Source organism: Labrus mixtus, chromosome 6 (genome assembly GCF_963584025.1).
Source record: "Labrus mixtus chromosome 6, fLabMix1.1, whole genome shotgun sequence".
Lineage (NCBI taxonomy): Eukaryota > Metazoa > Chordata > Actinopteri > Labriformes > Labridae > Labrus > Labrus mixtus.
The window spans coordinates 710,457-731,817 of NC_083617.1; the positions used below are offsets into that span (position 1 = coordinate 710,457).

General features: G+C 45.1%; 2 protein-coding genes across 3 annotated transcripts; both read right to left on the minus strand.

The window, feature by feature from the left end:
- Positions 1-1,230: 1,230 nt before the first annotated feature.
- eif2ak2 (eukaryotic translation initiation factor 2-alpha kinase 2) lies at positions 1,231-15,059 on the minus strand. The gene is made up of 19 exons (XM_061039390.1): positions 14,807-15,059; positions 13,058-13,184; positions 12,816-12,970; positions 12,431-12,545; positions 10,999-11,051; positions 10,776-10,913; positions 10,554-10,686; positions 9,458-9,525; positions 9,250-9,343; positions 8,367-8,398; positions 8,244-8,286; positions 8,081-8,157; positions 7,468-7,587; positions 7,253-7,381; positions 6,950-7,166; positions 6,726-6,869; positions 6,087-6,188; positions 4,711-4,773; positions 1,231-4,507 (listed from the first exon to the last, which is right to left on the minus strand). Exons 1-19 carry the CDS (start codon positions 14,911-14,913, stop codon positions 4,370-4,372), a joined length of 2,055 nt encoding a protein of 684 aa, XP_060895373.1. The 5' UTR covers positions 14,914-15,059; the 3' UTR covers positions 1,231-4,369.
- A 785-nt stretch (positions 15,060-15,844) lies between these two features.
- On the minus strand, positions 15,845-20,570 carry gpatch11 (G patch domain containing 11). Of its 2 annotated transcripts, none has more exons than XM_061039404.1 (8): positions 20,413-20,570; positions 19,063-19,289; positions 18,934-18,975; positions 18,001-18,121; positions 17,828-17,918; positions 16,955-17,086; positions 16,735-16,816; positions 15,845-16,661 (listed from the first exon to the last, which is right to left on the minus strand). In XM_061039404.1, exons 1-8 carry the CDS (start codon positions 20,460-20,462, stop codon positions 16,606-16,608), a joined length of 801 nt encoding a protein of 266 aa, XP_060895387.1. In that variant the 5' UTR covers positions 20,463-20,570; the 3' UTR covers positions 15,845-16,605. The 2 variants fall into 2 exon arrangements, with proteins under 2 accessions (XP_060895387.1, XP_060895388.1); XM_061039405.1 differs by having other exon boundaries at positions 19,063-19,285; positions 20,413-20,548.
- Positions 20,571-21,361: the final 791 nt, after the last annotated feature.

Sequence of the window (21,361 nt, forward strand, 5' to 3'; positions counted from 1 at the left end):
GTGGTACCCCCCCTGATGGAGTCTAGACCCTGGTGGTGGTGACACCCCCCCTGATGGAGTCTAGACCCTGGTGGTGGTGGTGATAACCCCTGATGGAGTCTAGACCCTGGTGGTGGTGACACCCCCCCTGATGGAGTCTAGACCCTGGTGATGGTGATACCCCCTGATGGAGTCTAGACCCTGGTGGTAGTGGTGACACCCCCTGATGGAGTCTAGACCCTGGTGGTGGTGACACCCCCCCCCCCCCCCGATGGAGTCTAGACCCTGGTGATGGTGATACCCCCTGATGGAGTGGTGGTGACACCCCCCTGATGGAGTCTAGACCCTGGTGGTAGTGTTGACACCCCCCCTGATGGAGTCTAGACCCTGGTGATGGTGATACCCCCTGATGGAGTCTAGACCCTGGTGGTGGTGGTGACACCCCCCTTGATGGAGTCTAGACCATGGTGATGGTGATACCCCCTGATGGAGTGGTGGTGACACGCCCCCTGATGGAATCTAGACCCTGGTGATGGTGATACCCCCTAATGGAGTCTAGACCCTGGTGGTGGTGTTGACACCCCCCCTGATGGAGTCTAAACCCTGGTGATGGTGATACCCCCTGATGGAGTCTAGACCCTGGTGGTGGTGGTGACACCCCCCTTGATGGAGTCTAGACCATGGTGATGGTGATACCCCCTGATGGAGTCTAGACCCTGGTGGTGGTGACACCCCCTGATGGAGTCTAGACCCTGGTGGTGGTGGTGACACCCCCCTTGATGGAGTCTAGACCCTGGTGATGGTGACACCCCCTGATGGAGTCTAGACCCTGGTGGTGGTGGTGACACCCCCCCTGATGGAGTCTAGACCCTGGTGGTGGTGACACCCCCCTTGATGGAGTCTAGACCCTGGTGATGGTGACACCCCCTGATGGAGTCTAGACCCTGGTGGTGGTGGTGACACCCCCCCTGATGGAGTCTAGACCCTGGTGGTGGTGACACCCCCCTTGATGGAGTCTAGACCCTGGTGATGGTGACACCCCCTGATGGAGTCTAGACCCTGGTGGTGGTGACACCCCCCTTGATGGAGTCTAGACCCTGGTGATGGTGACACCCCCTGATGGAGTCTAGACCCTGGTGGTGGTGGTGATCCCCGTGTAGAGGGTAGCGTGATTTCAGACACAGTCCATGTTTTCAAACCGTAAGAACTCAGAGATCAGATTCTTTTCAAAACAAAACAGACGATCACAGCCCAGTTCAGCCTCTTTATTAAAAACAAAGGTTGTGATTTGACATCACTGTAAACACATTAACCAATCAGAATCAAATATCTCAAGACCAGCACACGATGAAAACCCTCAGGACATAAAATGTTTCCTCAGTCATGATTAAAGGCTTCACGTACGTTAGAACACGATTAAACAAACAGTCACGATAATTACCCATAATTCATTCATTTTATTCTTCACACTTCCAAATGATCGTAACGTGACGGACTACCAGGGCCGTCTCAAAGAAGAAAAATCTGAGATCACGAGATGAAAAATACGCTGACGTTTGTCACGTTACGTATATTACCACACGATTTCCGTTGCCAGGAGATGTGACCACAAATCATCTAGAATTGTTTGCCTGGTTAACCAGGTAATTTGGTTTAGCCAGTGATGCTAACATTAGCAATGCTAGCACTGCCAGCCTTCGGTCCTCCCTGCAGGTTAGCGTCCACATGTTGGGGCTACGTTCATTTGATCCTCTTTTTTCTAAACTGCCAAACCGCTCTGCTCCAACGAGATCTGTTCACTGTGCTTGTTTACATCCTGGTACTCGAGCGAGGAGAGCGGGCACATTAACCGGAGCGACAGCCCGTCCATGGCGACAGCACCAGCTAGTGGTGAGTGTCTGCATTGCAGTTTAACTACATTTGAAAAGCCAACATGTAAAATATTAAGGAGTCGTTTAACCGACTTGTAACTCTGTCGCCGACTAGCGAGCGTGATGTCGTTAACCGTTAATTCGACTGAGCGCACACATCTCTGGTGAGTAGCTGTGTGATTAGCAGCACAATGCATCCAATCAGGATGTTAAGAAACCCAGTAAGTCTCAAATATACACTTTGAGCCACGCGTACGCGTAGACAACCTGCTGCATTGTGAACGTAAATGTTAACATACTTGGTATGCTTGTTTGTTGCTAGGCAACGGCAATGACACATCATAGAGCAGCTAGTTATATGCATATTGAATCTCGCGTAGTGTTAATTTCTGAGGACGTGCACAACCAACACTCTAAATCAGCACAGGATAGGCGAGGCTGATGTCATGCGTTTGTGCATGCGTAGCTAAAAGCGAGTATACTTAAAGGTTGAGAAAAGATCTCCATCACTCTGTCTGGGTCTTTTTCTCTGGAATACGTGACCTCTCACCTAAAGTAGGAGAACGCTGGGTTTTGTTTTCACCAGATGAAATGTAAGAAGTTGTTCTTACACCAATTAAAAAACATGTTTAAAAACCTACATATGTTACTTGTGTTCTTTTAAACTGGTATTCCTTCTGATGGTTTTAGTGGTTCAGACAGGTCATATTCACAGGTCAAAACTTTATTAACTCGGTTCATATCTTTGCTCATCGTTGTTTCCAGCCGCAGTTTGTTTCCGACGCTGTGTTACAGCTGAATCAATACATCTGAAACCTAAAAGTACGTTAGGATTTGAGAACTTTAATTACCAACTAGGGAATCAAAGTTAGGTGAACGTTAAATGACTGGATGAAGCTAAAAAATGTGTTAATTTTGTTAGCCATCCATCCCTCAATTTTCGTCCTCTTATCCGAGGTCTGGTCGCGATGGCAGCAGACTAATCAGGTCAACCCAGACGTCCCTCTCCCCAGCAACATTTTCCAGCTCCTCCTGGAAGATCCCGAGGCGTTCCCAGGCCAGATGGGATATTTATTTACCTCCAGTGAACTCTGGGTCTACCCCGGGTCTCCTTCCAGTTGGGCGTGCCCAGAAAACCTCCAAAGGGAGGTGACCAGGAGGTGCTGACACTGCAAACCGCCCCGATGTCTGCTGGATAACTAATAACTCTTTAATATGTTCAAAAGATATAATCTGTTGCTTTGCACGCGTACATTTTTCAACTTAAGGCTCTGTTGTTGTTTTCCATTGCCAGGAGAGAGGTATTATCTGAGCACTATTAGTGCTGCCTTTTTAAGAACTCCCTCTCATGTGTTTAACAAAGACCCTGAGACGGAAACTCAAAGTCTGAGTCCAGGATTACACTCAGAGTTTGTTCACCTGCTTTTGTAAAGTAGACCCAATAGTCTGAACCTCTCTGCCATCGTCTTCTGTTCGAGGAAACATCAAACAGAGTCACATGACCTGAAAAAAAAAACCTTTGTAAGATGGTTCCTAGAGGCCACGTTTCGTTCCTGACAGTGATAATAGAAACAGAATAAGTGCATCGTAAGTTGGGGTGCAAATTCTTCAATAAGGTACAAGGCTAAAAATTACAGGGTCTTTCAAGACGCCCCAGTCTAACCTGAACGGGTAAAACTCATGATAGAAAGACGGTATTTTTGTTTGTTTTTCATCAACTTTGGCATCTTCAAAAAGTTCTAAATGATCGCAGTCAGCTCAAATCACTGCAGTCACATGACACCGTGTCCTAACAGCACGCAAGTGTTGGATGTCGCATTGCGCACGATCACACACTCTGTCCAAAGTGTGGTGCTTTTATTTTGAAGGTGGACAAACTGAAGTGTGCTTTGTATTGACGAGTTGTCGACTCAAATCTCAACACTCAATCAATCAATCAATCAATCTATCAATCAATCAATCAATTTTTATTTGTATAGCGTCAACTCATAACAAGTGTTATCTCGAGACACTTTACAAAAAGCAGGTAAAAGACCTTACTCATTGTTATGTTACAAAAAGCAGGTAAAAGACCTTACTCATTGTTATGTTACATAAAGCAGGTAAAAGACCTTACTCATTGCTAAATAAGTAAGGCTTGTCAGTAAACGTCTCGCGGTCAGCTGAATAAAGATCGTCTCTGGTGTTGACACAGGTCAAAGGTCAACATTTAAATCATGATGTGGATATTATTAATGCTCCACTATCCCCGCTTTGTAAAACGGGCTAACAAGCTAACAAGCTAACGAGCTGTGCTGAGGGAGGAGAGTCAGAGCGTTGTAGAGCCCCCTCCTTCCTACGTCAGCGACAGAGAGGAAAACAGAAACGGGGCGTCGGGGATGAAACGGCGGTTAGGACACTCCAATAGGAAACAATAGAATGAAGCTGATTTTGTCGCTGGCGCTCACTCGCGTTGCGTGCTGTTAGGACACGTTGTAATAGTTAGGACCGGCCCCCATCTGTAGTTTAAAGACACATCATCAGAACGTCTTATTGTCACAACGAGATTCTTTAAGGGCTGTCAGTATACGAGAACACTCCTCCAGGTCACTCTTCAGACGACTCGCTTCAGGTCGCTCGTCTGGTTTCACACACAGCATCGACTTTATTACCTGGCTCTGCAACGAGAAACAAGAACTTGTAACTGTGACCTCCACAAAATCGTTTCACAGTAATGTGGCTACGCGCCTGCCAAAGTGTTTATCAAAGAAACACTGCCTCTGCACATAAAGCAAGAGAGGCTCTCATTGGCTACAGCAGCCTAGGAACAGTTAATGGAAGATACTGATTGGTCAAATGAAGTGTCAATCAAAAGGTGTACCTCAAGGGGGAATTTGTGTGAGAATCCTTGAGGAGGTTTCTGGTTTCTGACGTCTTCCCAAACCTGGAAAACATGCAGAACAAAAAAGAACATTGTAATTCACCTTATTCACATGGCCGCCATGTTTCTCTTTATTGCTCAAATCCTTGTCTCAGTCTTGGTACTCTGTGGTCTTGTCTCAGTCTTGATACTCTGTGGTCTTGTCTCAGTCTTGGTACTCTGTGGTCTTGTCTCAGTCTTGGTACTGTGTGGTCTTGTCTCAGTCTTGGTACTGTGTGGTCTTGTCTCAGTCTTAGTACTCTGTGGTCTTGCCTCAGTCTTGGTACTGTGTGGTCTTGTCTCAGTCTTAGTACTCTGTGGTCTTGTCTCAGTCTTGGTACTCTGTGGTCTTGCCTCAGTCTTAGTACTCTGTGGTCTTGTCTCAGTCTTGATACTGTGTGGTCTTGCCTCAGTCTTGGTACTGTGTGGTCTTGTCTCAGTCTTGGTACTGTGTGGTCTTGTCTCAGTCTTAGTACTCTGTGGTCTTGTCTCAGTCTTAGTACTCTGTGGTCTTGTCTCAGTCTTGATACTGTGTGGTCTTGTCTCAGTCTTGGTACTGTGTGGTCTTGTCTCAGTCTTGATACTGTGTGGTCTTGTCTCAGTCTTAGTACTCTGTGGTCTTGTCTCAGTCTTGGTACTCTGTGGTCTTGTCTCAGTCTTAGTACTCTGTGGTCTTGTCTCAGTCTTGATACTGTGTGGTCTTGTCTCAGTCTTGGTACTCTGTGGTCTTGTCTCAGTCTTGATACTGTGTGGTCTTGCCTCAGTCTTAGTACTCTGTGGTCTTGTCTCAGTCTTGATACTGTGTGGTCTTGTCTCAGTCTTGGTACTCTGTGGTCTTGTCTCAGTCTTGATACTGTGTGGTCTTGCCTCAGTCTTGGTACTCTGTGGTCTTGTCTCAGTCTTGGTACTCTCTGGTCTTGTCTCAGTCTTGATACTGTGTGGTCTTGCCTCAGTCTTGGAACTCTGTGGTCTTGCCTCAGTCTTGGTACTCTGTGGTCTTGTCTCAGTCTTGGTACTCTGTGGTCTTGCCTCAGTCTTGATATTGTGTGGTCTTGCCTCAGTCTTGGTACTCTGTGGTCTTGCCTCAGTCTTGGTACTCTCTGGTCTTGTCTCAGTCTTGATACTGTGTGGTCTTGCCTCAGTCTTGGTACTCTGTGGTCTTGTCTCAGTCTTGGAACTCTGTGGTCTTGCCTCAGTCTTGGTACTCTGTGGTCTTGCCTCAGTCTTGGTACTCTGTGGTCTTGTCTCAGTCTTGTTACTATGTGGTCTTGCCTCAGTCTTGATATTGTGTGGTCTTGCCTCAGTCTTGGTTCTATGTGGTCTTGGTCATGACTCACCTCTTTCCTTTCGTGTCCGGTGGAGAAGTTCCAAAGGAGTTCAAAATAAATCAACCCCAGAGCAAAGATGTCCACTTTCCGATCGTACGTTTTCCTGTCCCTCTGTTGGAAAAACAAGAAGAAAACTCTTCAGAGGTGAACTCACAAAGAAGGCATCGCTTACTTCTGAGAATACTGAACATGGCTTTTATAATTAGTCGTCTGAATGCCAGAAATCTGTTCAGATGAGATCTTAATGAGCGCAAAACGGGAGCATGTAGGCTGTTATATAAAAACGTTTTTACAAACTGTCTGCTCGCCTCTCGGGCTGTTGGATGTTTCTAAGTGGTGATCTCTCAGTGTGAGTGTACCTGCTCACTGAGCTGTGGTTTTGACCCTCTGCCTGGTTCCGACCTGGCCCCTGCCTTTCCCCTTCAGATACTAAAACCTGATTATCTGATGGTTCTACAGATGATGTTTTCACATGTTCCTGTGATGTGAGGTTTGCTAAGAGTGATTTTACCCTCCCTGATCTGAATCCGGTTGTGGGGGGAGAAGTGGAACTGGCTCGGTTTAGAGATCTTGTTTAGTGCAATAAGCTGAGATGCTTTCTTGTGAGTGGGAAGAGGTTTCCTCCGTACTGGGGACAGACCGGCTCACCTGCTCAGGAGCCATGTACGTGTGCGTCCCTTTGCACATGGTTCTCTCCATCAGGTTCTCAGCATCGTCATCATTCTCATCCGTGACCAGACCAAAGTCTCCGATCTTCACTTTCCCGTCATTCCCGAACATGATATTAGCAGGCTGACAGTGGGAGACAAAACAAAACGTGAAGCTTCACGGCTGATTTGACCTGATGCATTATTTTATGACCTTCAACTCACCTTCAGGTCTCTGTGGATGAACTTCATGGAGTGGAAGTACTCGACCCCACTGATGATCTGCTTAGCAATACTCAGACTCTCCTCTCGTCTGTGGGAATCTTTCAAAGATTTCTTCACACTCTGCATGTTCTTCTCGTAGATCCACATCCGGAGATTGCTCGAGTAGCACAGCTCCATCTGAATGTAGAGGAACTTTGAGGCTGAACTACCAGTCGACCTGGAACAGAAGAACGGAGAAACGGTTATCTTCAGTCGATCCAGATGAAAGCATGTTGAGGATTTAAACCGCTGGATGGGTCTGACTGTGTGCTGCTGGAACTGTCTGCTGCACTGTCCCCCTGGTACCCTGAATCCTCCAGCCAGCAGGTGTAGTATCGCACGATGTTGCTGTGATTGAGGTCGGACAACGCCGCCACCTCTCTCAGAGCTTTCCTGGTGCAAAAGACAAAACAATAAGACTTTTGTTAGGACACTTGCACGGCCTGTGGAGCAGATTTCCTGCAGAATGAATCACCTACTCTTTGCAGCGGACGACCTTCACAGCGTAATACTTGTCCAGTAGTATTTGTCTCGCCTTGAAGACACGACCGAAGCCTCCTTTGCCGAGACGATCTATGAAGTCAAACGTGGATAAAAACCTGCCGAAGTTAACAGAGAGGACGGAGTGAGTCTTTCCTCAGATGATTTTATTTGTGAAGCTAGTGAAGACTTTCTTGACGAGGATCTAAGGATAACTTTAACCTTAAACTTGAGCAGGTTCATGTGCATTTAACAACCTGGAAACTTGTTTTTGCGTCGTGTCCGACACCACATGAATGCAGGGAAACTCGCTCTAGATAGTCCTCTGGTTGCCAGTTCATGTCTGCTGCTTCAGCGGTATCTCAGCTCTCTAATGCCTGCACCAGTTTTCCAAAGTGCTTAGTCAGGGATCTAACCCTGTTTCCCTGTTTCTCCGGTGACTCCACCACTGCCCGGCCTCAGTCCACCCTACAGCGCCCTCGTCACCAGGACTCCCTTCATCCCCCTCGTCTGACCTCGTCTTTGGGTCCAGCTCTGGTAGTCGTCACAGGAGTGCATAAACAGTGATATACACAAAACATATGTGCAATGTTGATGTTTTAGTTCTCGTACCTGGAAGCGACTGACTGCTTTGCTGATTTCTCACTCGGCGTATTCGTTTGATTCTCTCCGTTGAAGTTAACCAAATCCTAAAAGATCAAAGTAAAGTCACGACAAACTGATTGAAATGTTTAACACATAAAATACGAGAAGGATTCACATCTTCTCACTTTACCTCTTTGCTTTGTCTCAGGGCATTCTTGAAGTTTGCTGCAATTCTAACAAAGAAGAAAATGGATCGGTCATCGCGTCGGGTCAAATAAAATGTGCTGCAGCTTTAAAGAAAAAAAAGTCTTACTTTATTTTCGGCTTCACTGCAGGACTCTGAATCTTTGGAACAAGAAGATCGAAGAATGATCTTTGAGCAGACAGACTTTCAGGACATAAAACATGAGAGGAGGCCTGAAGAAGTCCATAAATTCACATTCTCCCAATCTTAAACTTTGAGATGACTAAAAAAGACTTCATAAAACTTCTGAAACAGAGAGAGACTTAAAGAGGACATATTATCTCCCTCCTCCACCTTTTCAAACAGTCCCCCTCCTCCACCTTTTCAAACAGTCCCCTCCTCCACCTTTTCAAACAGCCCCCTCCTCCACCTTTTCAAACAGTCTCCTCCTCCACCTTTTCAAACAGTCCCCTCCTCCACCTTTTCAAACAGTCCCCTGTGGTCTAAATGAAACATCTGTGCTTTGATCAAAATATAACATGAATCAAGCACCAGAAGAGGTTTGTGACCCTGTATAAACCAGCTCTCTCAGAACGCTCCGTTTTGGTGTGTGTGTCTCTTTAAATGCAATGAGCCCCCCTCCCCCCCTGAGTTTTCCCAGTAGACATCACTCCTCTGTAGAGAGAATAAAAATGGCCGACCTGTGCAAAAGTTTTGTTCTAGTCTGGAGGTGGAGTCTATGGGTGGAGATATCAGGGGATTATTTTTTTTACCAGAATCCCACTGTGACATCACAAGGAGAGCACATTAGAAACAGAGCATTTTCCTCTGTGTTGTAAGACTTATGCAGACCACAAACAAAGGACTGGATGGTTTATTTCACAAGTTGTGGGTCAGTAGACTCTCAGGTCACACAGATATATGTTCAGAAACACTGAAGAAGAGGATTTTTCATCATATGTCTCCTTTAAACTGTGATGACGTATGAGAGGTCACATGGCCGATGACTCACCTGATCTTGGGCAGGAGACGGAGAATCTGCAAAAACAATGAAGGAGTCACTGGAAGCTGTCTGCACGCTGTGGGACTTAGCATCAGAGGACTCCCTTCAGAAACAAAAAGAGACATGTTAGTATGATACCAAGCTCGACTCCAGAATCAGAGATACTTTATTAATCCCAGAGGGAACTTTGGACTTTGTGTCCTGATCGTAGTCTTACTCTATGCTTGTTGGTTTGGACGGACTGGCGAGGGCAGAATCTTCAGACACAGCTGACCCCGGAGATATCTGGAAGGACAACATTTTAACCACGTTAATCCTCCTGAACCAGGACCATGTTAATCCTCCTGAACCAGGACCAGGAGGATTCACGTGGTCCTGGTTCAGGAGGATTAACGTGGTCCTGTTTCAGGAGGATTCAAGTGGTCCTGGTTCAGGAGGATTCACGTGGTCCTGGTTCAGGAGGATTCACGTTGTCCTGGTTCAGGAGGATTAACGTGGTCCTGGTTCAGGAGGATTCACGTGGTCCTGGTTTAGAAGGATTAAGGTGGTCCTGGTTCAGGAGGATTAACGTTGTCCTGGTTCAGGAGGATTCAAGTGGTCCTGGTTCAGGAGGATTCACGTGGTCCTGGTTCAGGAGGATTCACGTTGTCCTGGTTCAGGAGGATTCACGTGGTCCTGGTTCAGGAGGATTAACGTGGTCCTGGTTCAGGAGGATTATCGTAGTTCTGGTTCAGGAGGATTAACGTTGTCCTGGTTCAGGAGGATTCAAGTGGTCCTGGTTCAGGAGGATTCACGTGGTCCTGGTTCAGGAGGATTAACGTGGTCCTGGTTCAGGAGGATTATCGTAGTTCTGGTTCAGGAGGATTAACGTGGTCCTGGTTCAGGAGGATTAACGTAGTTCTGGTTCAGGAGGATTAACGTAGTTCTGGTTCTGGAGAACCAGGACCATGTGAATCCTCCTGAACCAAGACCACATAATCCTCCTGAACCAGGACTTCCTCATCCACCCTGTGGTCTTTAATGTTCAGTGATGTTCCTGCGGTTTGGTCTGTTCATGTTCTCACTACAAACAAACGGACTGCACCAGAGTCCGAGACCCTCCTTTACAAGTGGTTTCTGTACGGTTGTCTGGTCCACACCCGGGTTTGATTGACAGCAGTAACAAACCGCACAGACTTTGCAAACGTACTGGAGTTAGTTTAAACAGATGAGGTGTGAAGCGGCCTGAGTTAACTCCAGTAAAGAGAGAGTTCCTGATAGTTAAATAAAAGACTCAGAGTGATATTAAGACGTAAGGTAAGGTCTTACATTACCTGGCTGTCAAAGTCAGACTGTTCCTGCAGAGCAGACCAGGCAAGCTGAGCTGCGTTCTGTTTGGCTTCCTTCACGCTCTTTCCCTCGCCAACCAGGTATTCCTTTTTGTCGATCACTACTTTGTAATAAAACCTGTTGAGAGACGTTCAGATACACATATAAAAGTTCTCTCTCGTGTCAGTGGGGAGTTTTCAAAGTGTGTTTTCGTCGTTCATACTCACTGAGGGTTATTAGGAAGACCACATCTCCTCTCAAACACGTAATCATGGAAGCGCTTTGATTTCTGGCAGTAGTTGTTGAGGAGTCCGATCACGCTTGTCTCGGGAAAATCTTTAACACTCGGACTCTTTGTCTTATCGCTGTAACCCAAAAAAACAATCAGAGAAGATTAAAAATCTTTGAATTACAATCAGAAAATACTGCATCCCACGTGTTTGTTCTCACCAGACGTCTGCTTCTTGTTGACTTGATGCAAAGCTGCTTTTCTCATCTCCTGTCTTAAGAAAGAAGTTTCACAATAAAATTATTAAACTGCAGCTTGTGTGACGAAAAAAAAACAAACTCATGAAAATGATCTTTAAGGGCCTTAGTGAAGCCCGGAGAAACTATTATTACCAAGTGGAAAACCTTCAGGGCTGAGAGAAGAGGCAAGGGGGAAGTGACAAACACTGCAGTTCCTCCTGTGTCCACTAGAGTCTGTCTCCTGCAGTGAGTCAGTCCTCATAGAGCCCCATGTTAAAATGTCCAACTTTACAGCTGCAGTTCTTCCAGTGTCCACTAGAGTCTGTCTCCTGCAGTGAGTCAGTCCTCATAGAGCTCTATGTTAAAATGTCTAACTTTACAGCTGCAGTTCCTCCAGTGTCCACTAGAGTCTGTCTCCTGCAGTGAGTCAGTCCCCATAGAGCTCCATGTTAAAATGAACAACTTTACAGCTGCAGTTCTTCCAGTGTCCACTAGAGTCTGTCTCCTGCAGTGAGTCAGTCCTCATAGAGCCCCATGTTAAAATGTCCAACTTTACAGCTGCAGTTCTTCCAGTGTCCACTAGAGTCTGTCTCCTGCAGTGAGTCAGTCCTCATAGAGCTCTATGTTAAAATGTCTAACTTTACAGCTGCAGTTCCTCCAGTGTCCACTAGAGTCTGTCTCCTGCAGTGAGTCAGTCCTCATAGAGCTCTATGTTAAAATGTCCAACTTTACAGCTGCAGTTCTTCCAGTGTCCACTAGAGTCTGTCTCCTGCAGTGAGTCAGTCCCCATAGAGCCCCATGTTAAAATGTCTAACTTTACAGCTGCAGTTCCTCCAGTGTCCACTAGAGTCTGTCTCCTGCAGTGAGTCAGTCCCCATAGAGCCCCATGTTAAAATGTCTAACTTTACAGCTGCAGTTCCTCCAGTGTCCACTAGAGTCTGTCTCCTGCAGTGAGTCAGTCCTCATAGAGCTCTATGTTAAAATGTACAACTTTACAGCTGCAGTTCCTCCAGTGTCCACTAGAGTCTGTCTCCTGCAGTGAGTCAGTCCCCATAGAGCCCCATGTTAAAATGTCCAACTTTACAGCTGCAGTTCCTCCAGTGTCCACTAGAGTCTGTCTCCTGCAGTGAGTCTGTCCTCTTAGAGCCCCATGTTGTCTCATTTTGTGGCAAACCCAATGATCTTTAATTTACTGGCTACTGAATCAGACGGTATGACTTTGATAACTTGGCGTTTGCTAACCCTTCGCTCCTCTTCAGCTCCGCCCTCTCATCCATATATCGTCACACCTAGAAAACCAACATGGCGACGCCCAAAATACTGAACTGAAGGCTTCAAACAGGCCATCAACAAATGGAGGGGAGGGTTACGCGCCCTAGTGTGACCACCATTCACACTATGATCCCTAACTTACCTCTGAGGTTTTACTGCCACGTATCTCCTGATACACAAGCTTGGCTGCTTCCTCTTTAGCTTCCTTTTTTGTTTTTCCCGTAGCCACTGGATACGCCTTATCACCAACCACGAAGCTTCAGAGATAACAATCGCACATTCAAGATTCAAGATTTTTATTTGTCACATGCTCATACAGATGTGCAGTGAATTGTAACGACTGTTCCACAAGGCCATGCAATAAACACTCAAATTACTAACACACGTAAATACAGTAATATAGAAATATAATGTAAAATAAAAAAATATATATATTTGAATATACAAAATATAGAATAATGTTATAATAATAAGACGTTATTTTATAAACCTTCAAATGCTGACTAAACGACACTGATCGTACTCACTGCAGGGCGCAGTTTGCTCCCACTTGTGTTGACTCCACAGCTCGTATTTGAAGTCTTTGTCTTTGTCCATATTCATTGAGCCAACTGACGAAGTTGACCGTGCTGGTACCTGACTGATGGATCGGTGAAGCGGGAACGTCTGCTGTCTTTTCAGTCTGTGAACAGGATACAAATCAAATGCAAGGCCAGTGTGCAGGTGTTCTATATCACAGAATATAAAAACATACAGAGGATTATCTCACAGCTTCAGTTTGGTCCTCCAGCACTCCTCTGAGGGCGTTTTTAGCCGCGTTCTGTTTGGCTTCCTTCTTGTTCTTCCCAACGCCATCAGGATACGTCTTTCCATTCAGGATGGCCCTGACGGTAAACCTGAGAGGAGATTATAAAACACTATATCAAACAGGAAACATGTCACACTGAGTGTGGACAACAGGAACGAGAGGAATACAAAGGAGAAATCCTTCCTGCATATTATCCCATACGATCTTTAGTAAAGCGTCTCCAGATAACACTTGCGCTTTACAAACAATGATTGATTGACTGATTGATGATGGCGCCGATTTGCGGTCTAAAAGCGGCTTCACACTCAAACGGCGCGTTCTGTTAAACCTGCTGCAACATTCACACTGACTTTGTTTCACCTCTGTTACTGTGGCTCCCCTCTATTAGAGCTTTCACAGCTGCAGAAAACTCCTGAAGTGTTCATGCTGAGCATCATGTGTGAACACAAACAGCTGAATGTTTCTCTCAGACTTTATCCAGAGTTTCTCCTCCTATTTATTCTGCAGGAAGTCAGAGTGAGCTGATGTGATCTGTTGAACTAAACAAAGAATTGATATAAAGGCAAATATTCTCATTATAGCATCGTATGTTGCTTCATCTGCTATTTCCAAGTTTGTTTTTTTTACGTCATGTCTTACCTCAGGAGACCCCCCCGCCCCCCCCCCCAGTCTGACAGGGATAGTCTCCTGCTGTGAGGTGCATGTGAGAACAGCCAGGAGTGAATATTTAAAAAACAGCTTCACACTTAAATGTTTATGTATTTTAAAGGAGCAGTATGTAACTCTGACCCCTAGTGTTTAAAATGTGTACTGCAGTCTAAATTCTAAACATCATAGAGAGCTGTCTCCCCCCCTCCTCTCTAGAGTCCATGCTCACTCAAGTCACCATGTGGTGGACTCTGAAGCTTCAGTGTTTATCCAGCTCTGCATGGGTCTGTAAACCTTTCTGTGTTCTAACCTCTCTCCATTTTTCAAAAGCATCTCCAATATTGATCCTAGTTTGAGCACGTTTCTGCTCGTGGAGCTTATTAGAAACATGCAGAGGCTTTTTAGGTCGGGTACAATCACTTCTATCTGAACCACTTCTCTTGACCCGCTTCCATCGCTGCAACACCTGTTGACCTGATAACTGCTCTCATATCTGACAAACCGAGGGGCGTCCAAAACGGCCGTGTGGGGGCGTGTCTTAAAAGCGCCTACCTTCTCTGGTCCAAACAAATCCAGAGCATTCAGGAGCAGAATCTAAAGTTAGAAGGAGGACATACTGGCTGCTGCATTGTTGTCAGAGAAGCCAGCACTTCAACATAGCATGTTCTCACATCTCACTGATTGGTTTTAGTCGGACTAACACATCAATTCCACTTTTCAAACTGCAGGTAAACGCTCTGAATGATATGTTATGTTAACAGGATGTACAAACTAAACTGTGAATGTAAAAGCAGCTACAGATGACAATGTGCTGCAGGAGGAACCTTTACCTCTGAGCTCCTGGGACTAACAGTTCCTGATACTTTAGGATTATATTCACGTAAACAACACTGTGACATGTTTATTACAAAGTCATGAACTCCATGTCTGGATGGTTATTATTCTGTGAACACTGAGGGGGTGAATTCAACAGAAGGACATAAAGTCAGCAGAATATAAACATGCTGTTCATCATATTACAGTCCAGAATAACTCTGCAGCTCGGTAACTTCTTCCACTCACGTTTTAATGTGGTCAGGGCCGACAGAGCCGACGTCTTCATATCTCAGCTGGCAGCGCGCCCTCTGCACATGCTCATTCAACTTAGCGACGTAGTTTTCAGCCTCCATACTTCCGTCAGCTGTTTGAATGTCTAAAACATTTCATTCAAATAATAAGAAGAAGTCTAAAGAGTCCTAATGTAACGTCAGTTCATCTGTCTGGTCTTTATGTCCACCCTGCTTCCACGTCCGGCTTTTTCTGTCAAACCCTCCGCAGCTTTAAGTTTCGTTTTCCCGGTAAACGTCACACATGGTGCCTTCAAGCGCCCTCGGAAATATCACTTCTCAGTGTATTCCAATAAAAACTGACACATTTATTATTTAAAAAACATATTTATTCATAATTATCATTATGAAACTGAAACTTTAGAACATCTGTTTTTTGATTGTGAATACAAACGATCTTTTATGGGCAGTGGTTCTCAACTGGTGGGTCGGGACCCAAAGGTGGGTCGCAGAGTTGTTGTCAGTTGGTCGTGAATGTGCCTGAGGAAAAAGAGTCTAGTCCGGTCCCCAACTAAGGACTGACAAGGTCAGATTCGTCTGATTGTGCCCATCGTTGACTCATCGACTTCTCAAAAACTTTTGGATTTTCAGCGATTAATCGTGATTTTAAAATGAATCGTTGACAGCTGTTTCATGCTTTTTAAACGGTTCATTTGCACGCGCCCCGTGTGCGAAGGCCTGAATCCTTTATGGTTGTCAGCCCAGGTCACTGATTTCTGACTCGGTCCGATGTCCTGTCTCCAGATGAAGAAAATAAATCTTAAATGTTTAATTTATTTATTCTAATGTTCTGTAACCTGCATCTGCACTTCATATGTTTTCTGTATTGTCTGTTCTTCATAAAGTACATGTGACTAACTGCAGCTAAATGTACCTACAGGTACAAATACAGGCACCTGAACCTGAGGCCAGTGTTATTATAGTTATTATTATAACTGTTCTTTTTGAATTTCATTGAATAGTGAGTCGAGGAAGGACGACTCAAACAAACAACTTAAAAAAAACAACATTTAATGAAAACACAGGTTTGGACTTTCTCTTGAAATATTTGTCTAAAAAAAACTTAGCAAATCTTTTTAAAGTATAAATACTTAAAATATATCCTGAATAGCCAGAAAGGTGCAGTACAAACAGAGATTCTGAGGATGGAGGACAGATGGAGGATGAAGAAATGTACGGTGGCTGGGAAGTGAATACCAAAAAAAAACAATGTGTGAAACTCTTTGACGAACGCTGACACACATTTACAAATCAGGTAGATCACTTTTAAATGTGTTCTACAGAGTTTATGGTGAGCCCACCTGAGTCTTTATGTTGCGTTTTATTTGATCTTGTGAATCAGAAATACTGAGTTGCCGGTCAGGAACGCCCTTCTTGAAGTCGGAATTCCGACTTGTAATCTCTGAGAGCTAATCACACCTATTTGGTTTTTTGAACCAGGCTGTAAACATGTTAATCTCTGCTGTAAAAACAGGCTTTTTAGAATGGGTGTGTATGTGACTTCCTGTGCTTCTGCAGCCAGCCTCTAGTGGACACTCCAGGAACTGCAGGATGTTACACTCCAGCACTGGAGGTTGCTGCTTGGTTTCACACTTTGTAAATCTGTTTGGCACTTCTCAGCCACCGTATAAAAGTTCTCCTAATTCTGATCACACAACAGTTTTTTTTTTTTTTTTTTTACAGCTGAGCTCGAGTTTCACATGAAATCTGTCTGCGCTCTTTAACAAACATTTCTTTAACGTCTTCTGTGCAGCTTCATTCGTGGTCTGCGGCGGTGTCTCCAGGACAGTTGGAGCATAAGTCGTCTTCGTCTGTGAACAAAGAACATGTTTTAAAGAACACCAGCAGAGACAACGATTACAGTACAGTCGTCAGCACTCGTACCGTTATAGGTGGTCCCGCACCAAATACAGTAAAAATGGACTCCTCTCAGGTAGGACGTCAGGATCTGAAGTTTGTCAAAGGACTGAGAAGGAAGAGGAAGAAAATCAAGTGAACTCCATGTTTCTGTGACGCGTTTTAAAGAAAGGTGATAACAACATTTATATTGATTCAAATATTAAGATTTTAAATGATAACACTGAAGGAGAAGGTGAAGACTCACAGTTAACTGCTCCGTCTCTTCCTCCTCCTCCTCCTCCTCCTCTTCTTCTTCCTCCTCCTCCTCCTCCTCGTCCTTAGGAGCATCCTCCTCCTCATTGGGCCAGTACCAGTCCTCTCTGGGGACGCTGATGCCCTGAAAACACGATTCAACCAAAAAAGGTTTCACACAAAGCTAAAGATCTAATTACTGATTTAATGAAAAATGAATTGTGAACAAAGTGTTGATTTTGTTCCCCTGCTTCACTCGCTTAGTGCTCAGACTGAACAGAGCAGAAATATGTCTTCATCTTGTATCATCTTAAGTCTCTTTTTCAAGTTTGAAGGTCGTCTTTCTTCTCGCTGTGAGAGAGCGATTTGTTCTGCAGTCAGCAGTAAAAACAAACGTCCAACCTGAGATTACACCAAGAAGTTAAAGTCCAATGGACAATAAATACAAGAGATAAGAGTAGGAGGTCTCAGCAGCTCAGTGCACATGTACTCACTTCCTGTCAGCCAATCTGCTCACTTCCTGTCAGCCCCTCTGCTCACTTCCTGTCAGCCCCTCTGCTCACTTCCTGTAAGCCCCTCTGCTCACTTCCTGTCAGCCCCTCTGCTCACTTCCTGTAAGCCCCTCTGCTCACTTCCTGTCAGCCCCTCTGCTCACTTCCTGTCAGCCCCTCTGCTCACTTCCTGTCAGCCCCTCTGCTCACTTCCTGTCAGCCCCTCTGCTCACTTCCTGTCAGCCCCTCTGCTCACTTCCTGTCGTTGTCTCCTCTCTCTTCTTGTGTTGCTCTTACTCTCTGATGTTCGTTACTTTGGATAAAAACATCTGATCATTTAATTGTAGAATTGCTTGTTTAATCGCCCTCGTGTCGCCGGGTCGGCGATGTCTGACCTTCTGACTGTCGAGCTGCTCGCAGGCTCTCCGACTCCTCCTGAGATCTCCTTCGATCTTGCGCTCCTCTCTCTCCGTCCGTACTCTTGACCTGATGAAACACGACATTAAACTCTGACACACCTGGAGAACATTTAGAAAACGAGACGGTGCATCGAGAAGACAAACTTCACCTGAAGTCTTCCACAGATTTGATTTCATTCTGTTGGCTGGCTCGTGCTTTCTGTCGATAGTTTTCCAGTTCTTCCTCTGCTTTTCTTTTCTTCACCTCTTCCATTCCAATGCCCCCTCGGTCTGATTCAGAGTGTGAACACAAAGACACTGTCGCTTTAAATCCAGATCTTACTGGTTAACATATTCAAACATCTAATATCACTGATATATAAAGGATTACAGAATTCAAAAAAACACTCTACTACTCAGGTCAGACAGAAGTGGGAGAGGGAATCCGGCCAGGAGATATCTGAGGACGACTGGAATGACATTTTGAACAATCAGGTCACAACAACCTGTTCAAGGGCCTGGTGGGAATTCTGCTGGAAGAACTCAATTTGTTTCTTTTTAACCCCAAAGTTGAAGTTTTTGCAGCAGGGTTCTCAGGGTCAGAACAAATGTTGGAGGCAATGTGATAAATCAATGGCAGATCACTTTCACATATTTTGGGATTGCTCACAGGTCACAGGAAGGAGGTTACAGAAGTAATGAGTGTCATGTTTAGAATAAACGTGGACTGCTCTTTTATCATACTATACCTGTCAGATGATAAATATCTATAAAGTCTTTCTGGTTGCAGCTAAGAAAGCAATCACACGGAGATGGCTGCAGGCAAACCCCCATCAAAGGATGATTGGTTAACAATAATCAATGAAATACACCGCATGGAGAGACTGACCTTCTGATTAAGGCTAAAGTTTGACCAACATATAAAAGGATAAATATATATATATATATAAATGGAATATGTACTGTACAGAATGTAACTCTTCTTTAATGAAAAACCCTGATTTGTGTATTTTGACTAATGTATGGCCCGTGTTACCTTTTTTATTTTCTTTCGTCTTGTTTTACTCTGAAAATATCAATAAAAATAAAAATCTAGATCTTACCTGTTTTAATATTTAGGGGAATAGGATCCACCCTCCCTGCACCTGAAGGGGTCACACACATGAACATTAGAGGTGATGAAAAGTGAAAACATTAAAGAATAACAAAGACTTATAAAAACACAAACTCGCCCTGCTTCCCGAGGCCTTGACCGGCTTTGTAACCCATCTTCTGCAGGAGAGCGAAGCCCTTGTTCTGATTGCTGAGGGAGTTTTGTAAAGCCGCTTCTCTACTTTCTTTCTCCTGCTCTTTGAAGCTCTTCTGTCGGTTCTTCACGTTCGTCTCCTGATGTTGGCTCTCCTTCTTCATCGCTTCTTTGACCCTCCTCACCATGCTGACACCTGGTTTCACATCCTGTCTGAAGAGAAACCGCACTGCGATTAGGATCTGAGTCAAAAACAATCAATATCCACTGTTTCCACCACGGTGAGAAAAAAAAGTACTATAACTAAAACACAGTCGTAATGTGACCTCGGTCGACATCGAACCCCAAATGTTTTGGTCTCGTCTTGATCTCGGACAAAACTTGGTCTCGGTCTCGGTCCTTTCTTAGTCTCGATTCCTTAAAGTCTTGGTTTTGTCTGGGTGTCACCCTACCCTGGTCTGGGTCTTGTCTCAGTCTTGTTCCCTTAAAGTCTTGGTCTTGGTCTGGGGTCCTGGTCTTGTCTCAGTCTCGTTCCCTTAAAGTCTTGGTCTTGGTCTGGGGTCCTGGTCTTGTCTCAGTCTCGTTCCCTTAAAGTCTTAGTCTTGGTCTGGGGTCTTAGTCTTGGTCTTGGTCTAGGTTAGTTTGGTCTTGACTACAACCCTCGTTAGGAAACGTCTTTAACATGTTGTAACTCAGATGACCAAAGATCCTCATCCGGCTGAAAGTCACCAGTTAACACGGTCCCTCTTTACACCGTAACACCGGACGTGCACACACACGGTCCCTCTTTACACCGTAACACCGGACGTGCACACACACGGTCCCTCTTTACACCGTAACACCGGACGTGGACACACACGGTCCCTCTTTACACCGTAACACCGGACGTGGACACACACGGTCCCTCTTTACACCGTAACACCGGACGTGGACACACACGGTCCCTCTTTACACCGTAACACCGGACGTGCACACACACGGTCCCGCTTTACACCGTAACACCGGACGTGCACACACACGGTCCCGCTTTACACCGTAACACCGGACGTGCACACACACGGTCCCTCTTTACACCGTAACACCGGACGTGGACACACACGGTCCCTCTTTACACCGTAACACCGGACGTGGACACACACGGTCCCGCTTTACACCGTAACACCGGACGTGCACACACACGGTCCCTCTTTACACCGTAACACCGGACGTGGACACACACGGTCCCGCTTTACACCGTAACACCGGACGTGGACACACACGGTCCCGCTTTACACCGTAACACCGGACGTGGACACACACGGTCCCTGGTTATAAATGTTCTTTTTATAATTCTTACATTTTACTGAGGAAGGCGTCTGACATGTAGTCCTCCTCCTCATCAGACATGTTGACCACCAGAAAGGAATAAAAACGTTCAAAAAATCAGATTCAGTTAGTAAATACTTCTCCAGGTCGACGTTTGTATTCGCTCCTCTGTTGTTTTGGTTCGTCCTCAGATACATTCCGAGTAGCAACAACAACCGTACAGGACAAATATTTAATTCCGGACCCATTTATGGATATTAATTGTAGGAATTTATCATTAATGAAACGAGAAACTATGAAACCCATACAAATCCTATGCGTTAATATTGTTTTAAACAAATCACGTTTTACCTCCTCATTCTATAAATATTAAGAATGTATTTAGGTCAGAAGAACCTAACCTGTTTCCTAGTTACATTACGTTTTTTTCCCCCAAAAGGTAGACGACTAACTTCTACTATCATAACATATTTTGTCTTGTCTTGATATTACGACTTTATTCTCGTTATAAATGTAAACTTTTGGAGAGTGATGATTGTACAGCCTGGTTTCACGTCGGGCGGATTTTAATGCAACACCGCCGATCCTCGTCGTCATTCATCCTGGTTACCGAAGCTCAGGTAGGATTCTTACGTCCACAGCGTAAACTTTACACCTTATAACCCAGATAATGTGGTTCATGGGGTGTTTCTGAACAGGTGTATGTTTAAAAGATGACATTAGTTATCTGTAACTCCGTGTAGGTTGGAGTGAAAGACCGCACTTCCGCTTGTTCCTCTAGCTAGCTTAGGATGCTAACGGCTAACAACAGCTGGAGGCTGACAGCTGTCAACACAGATGAGCAGGAGAAACAGTTAACACACACGGAAGTGCTGCTATGACGTTATGACGTCATGACCTGACTGTGAGAGAAAAGACATCAAACCTCCCAGTCCACCAGAGTCCATCAGAGTCCACCACAGTCCATCAGAGTCCATCAG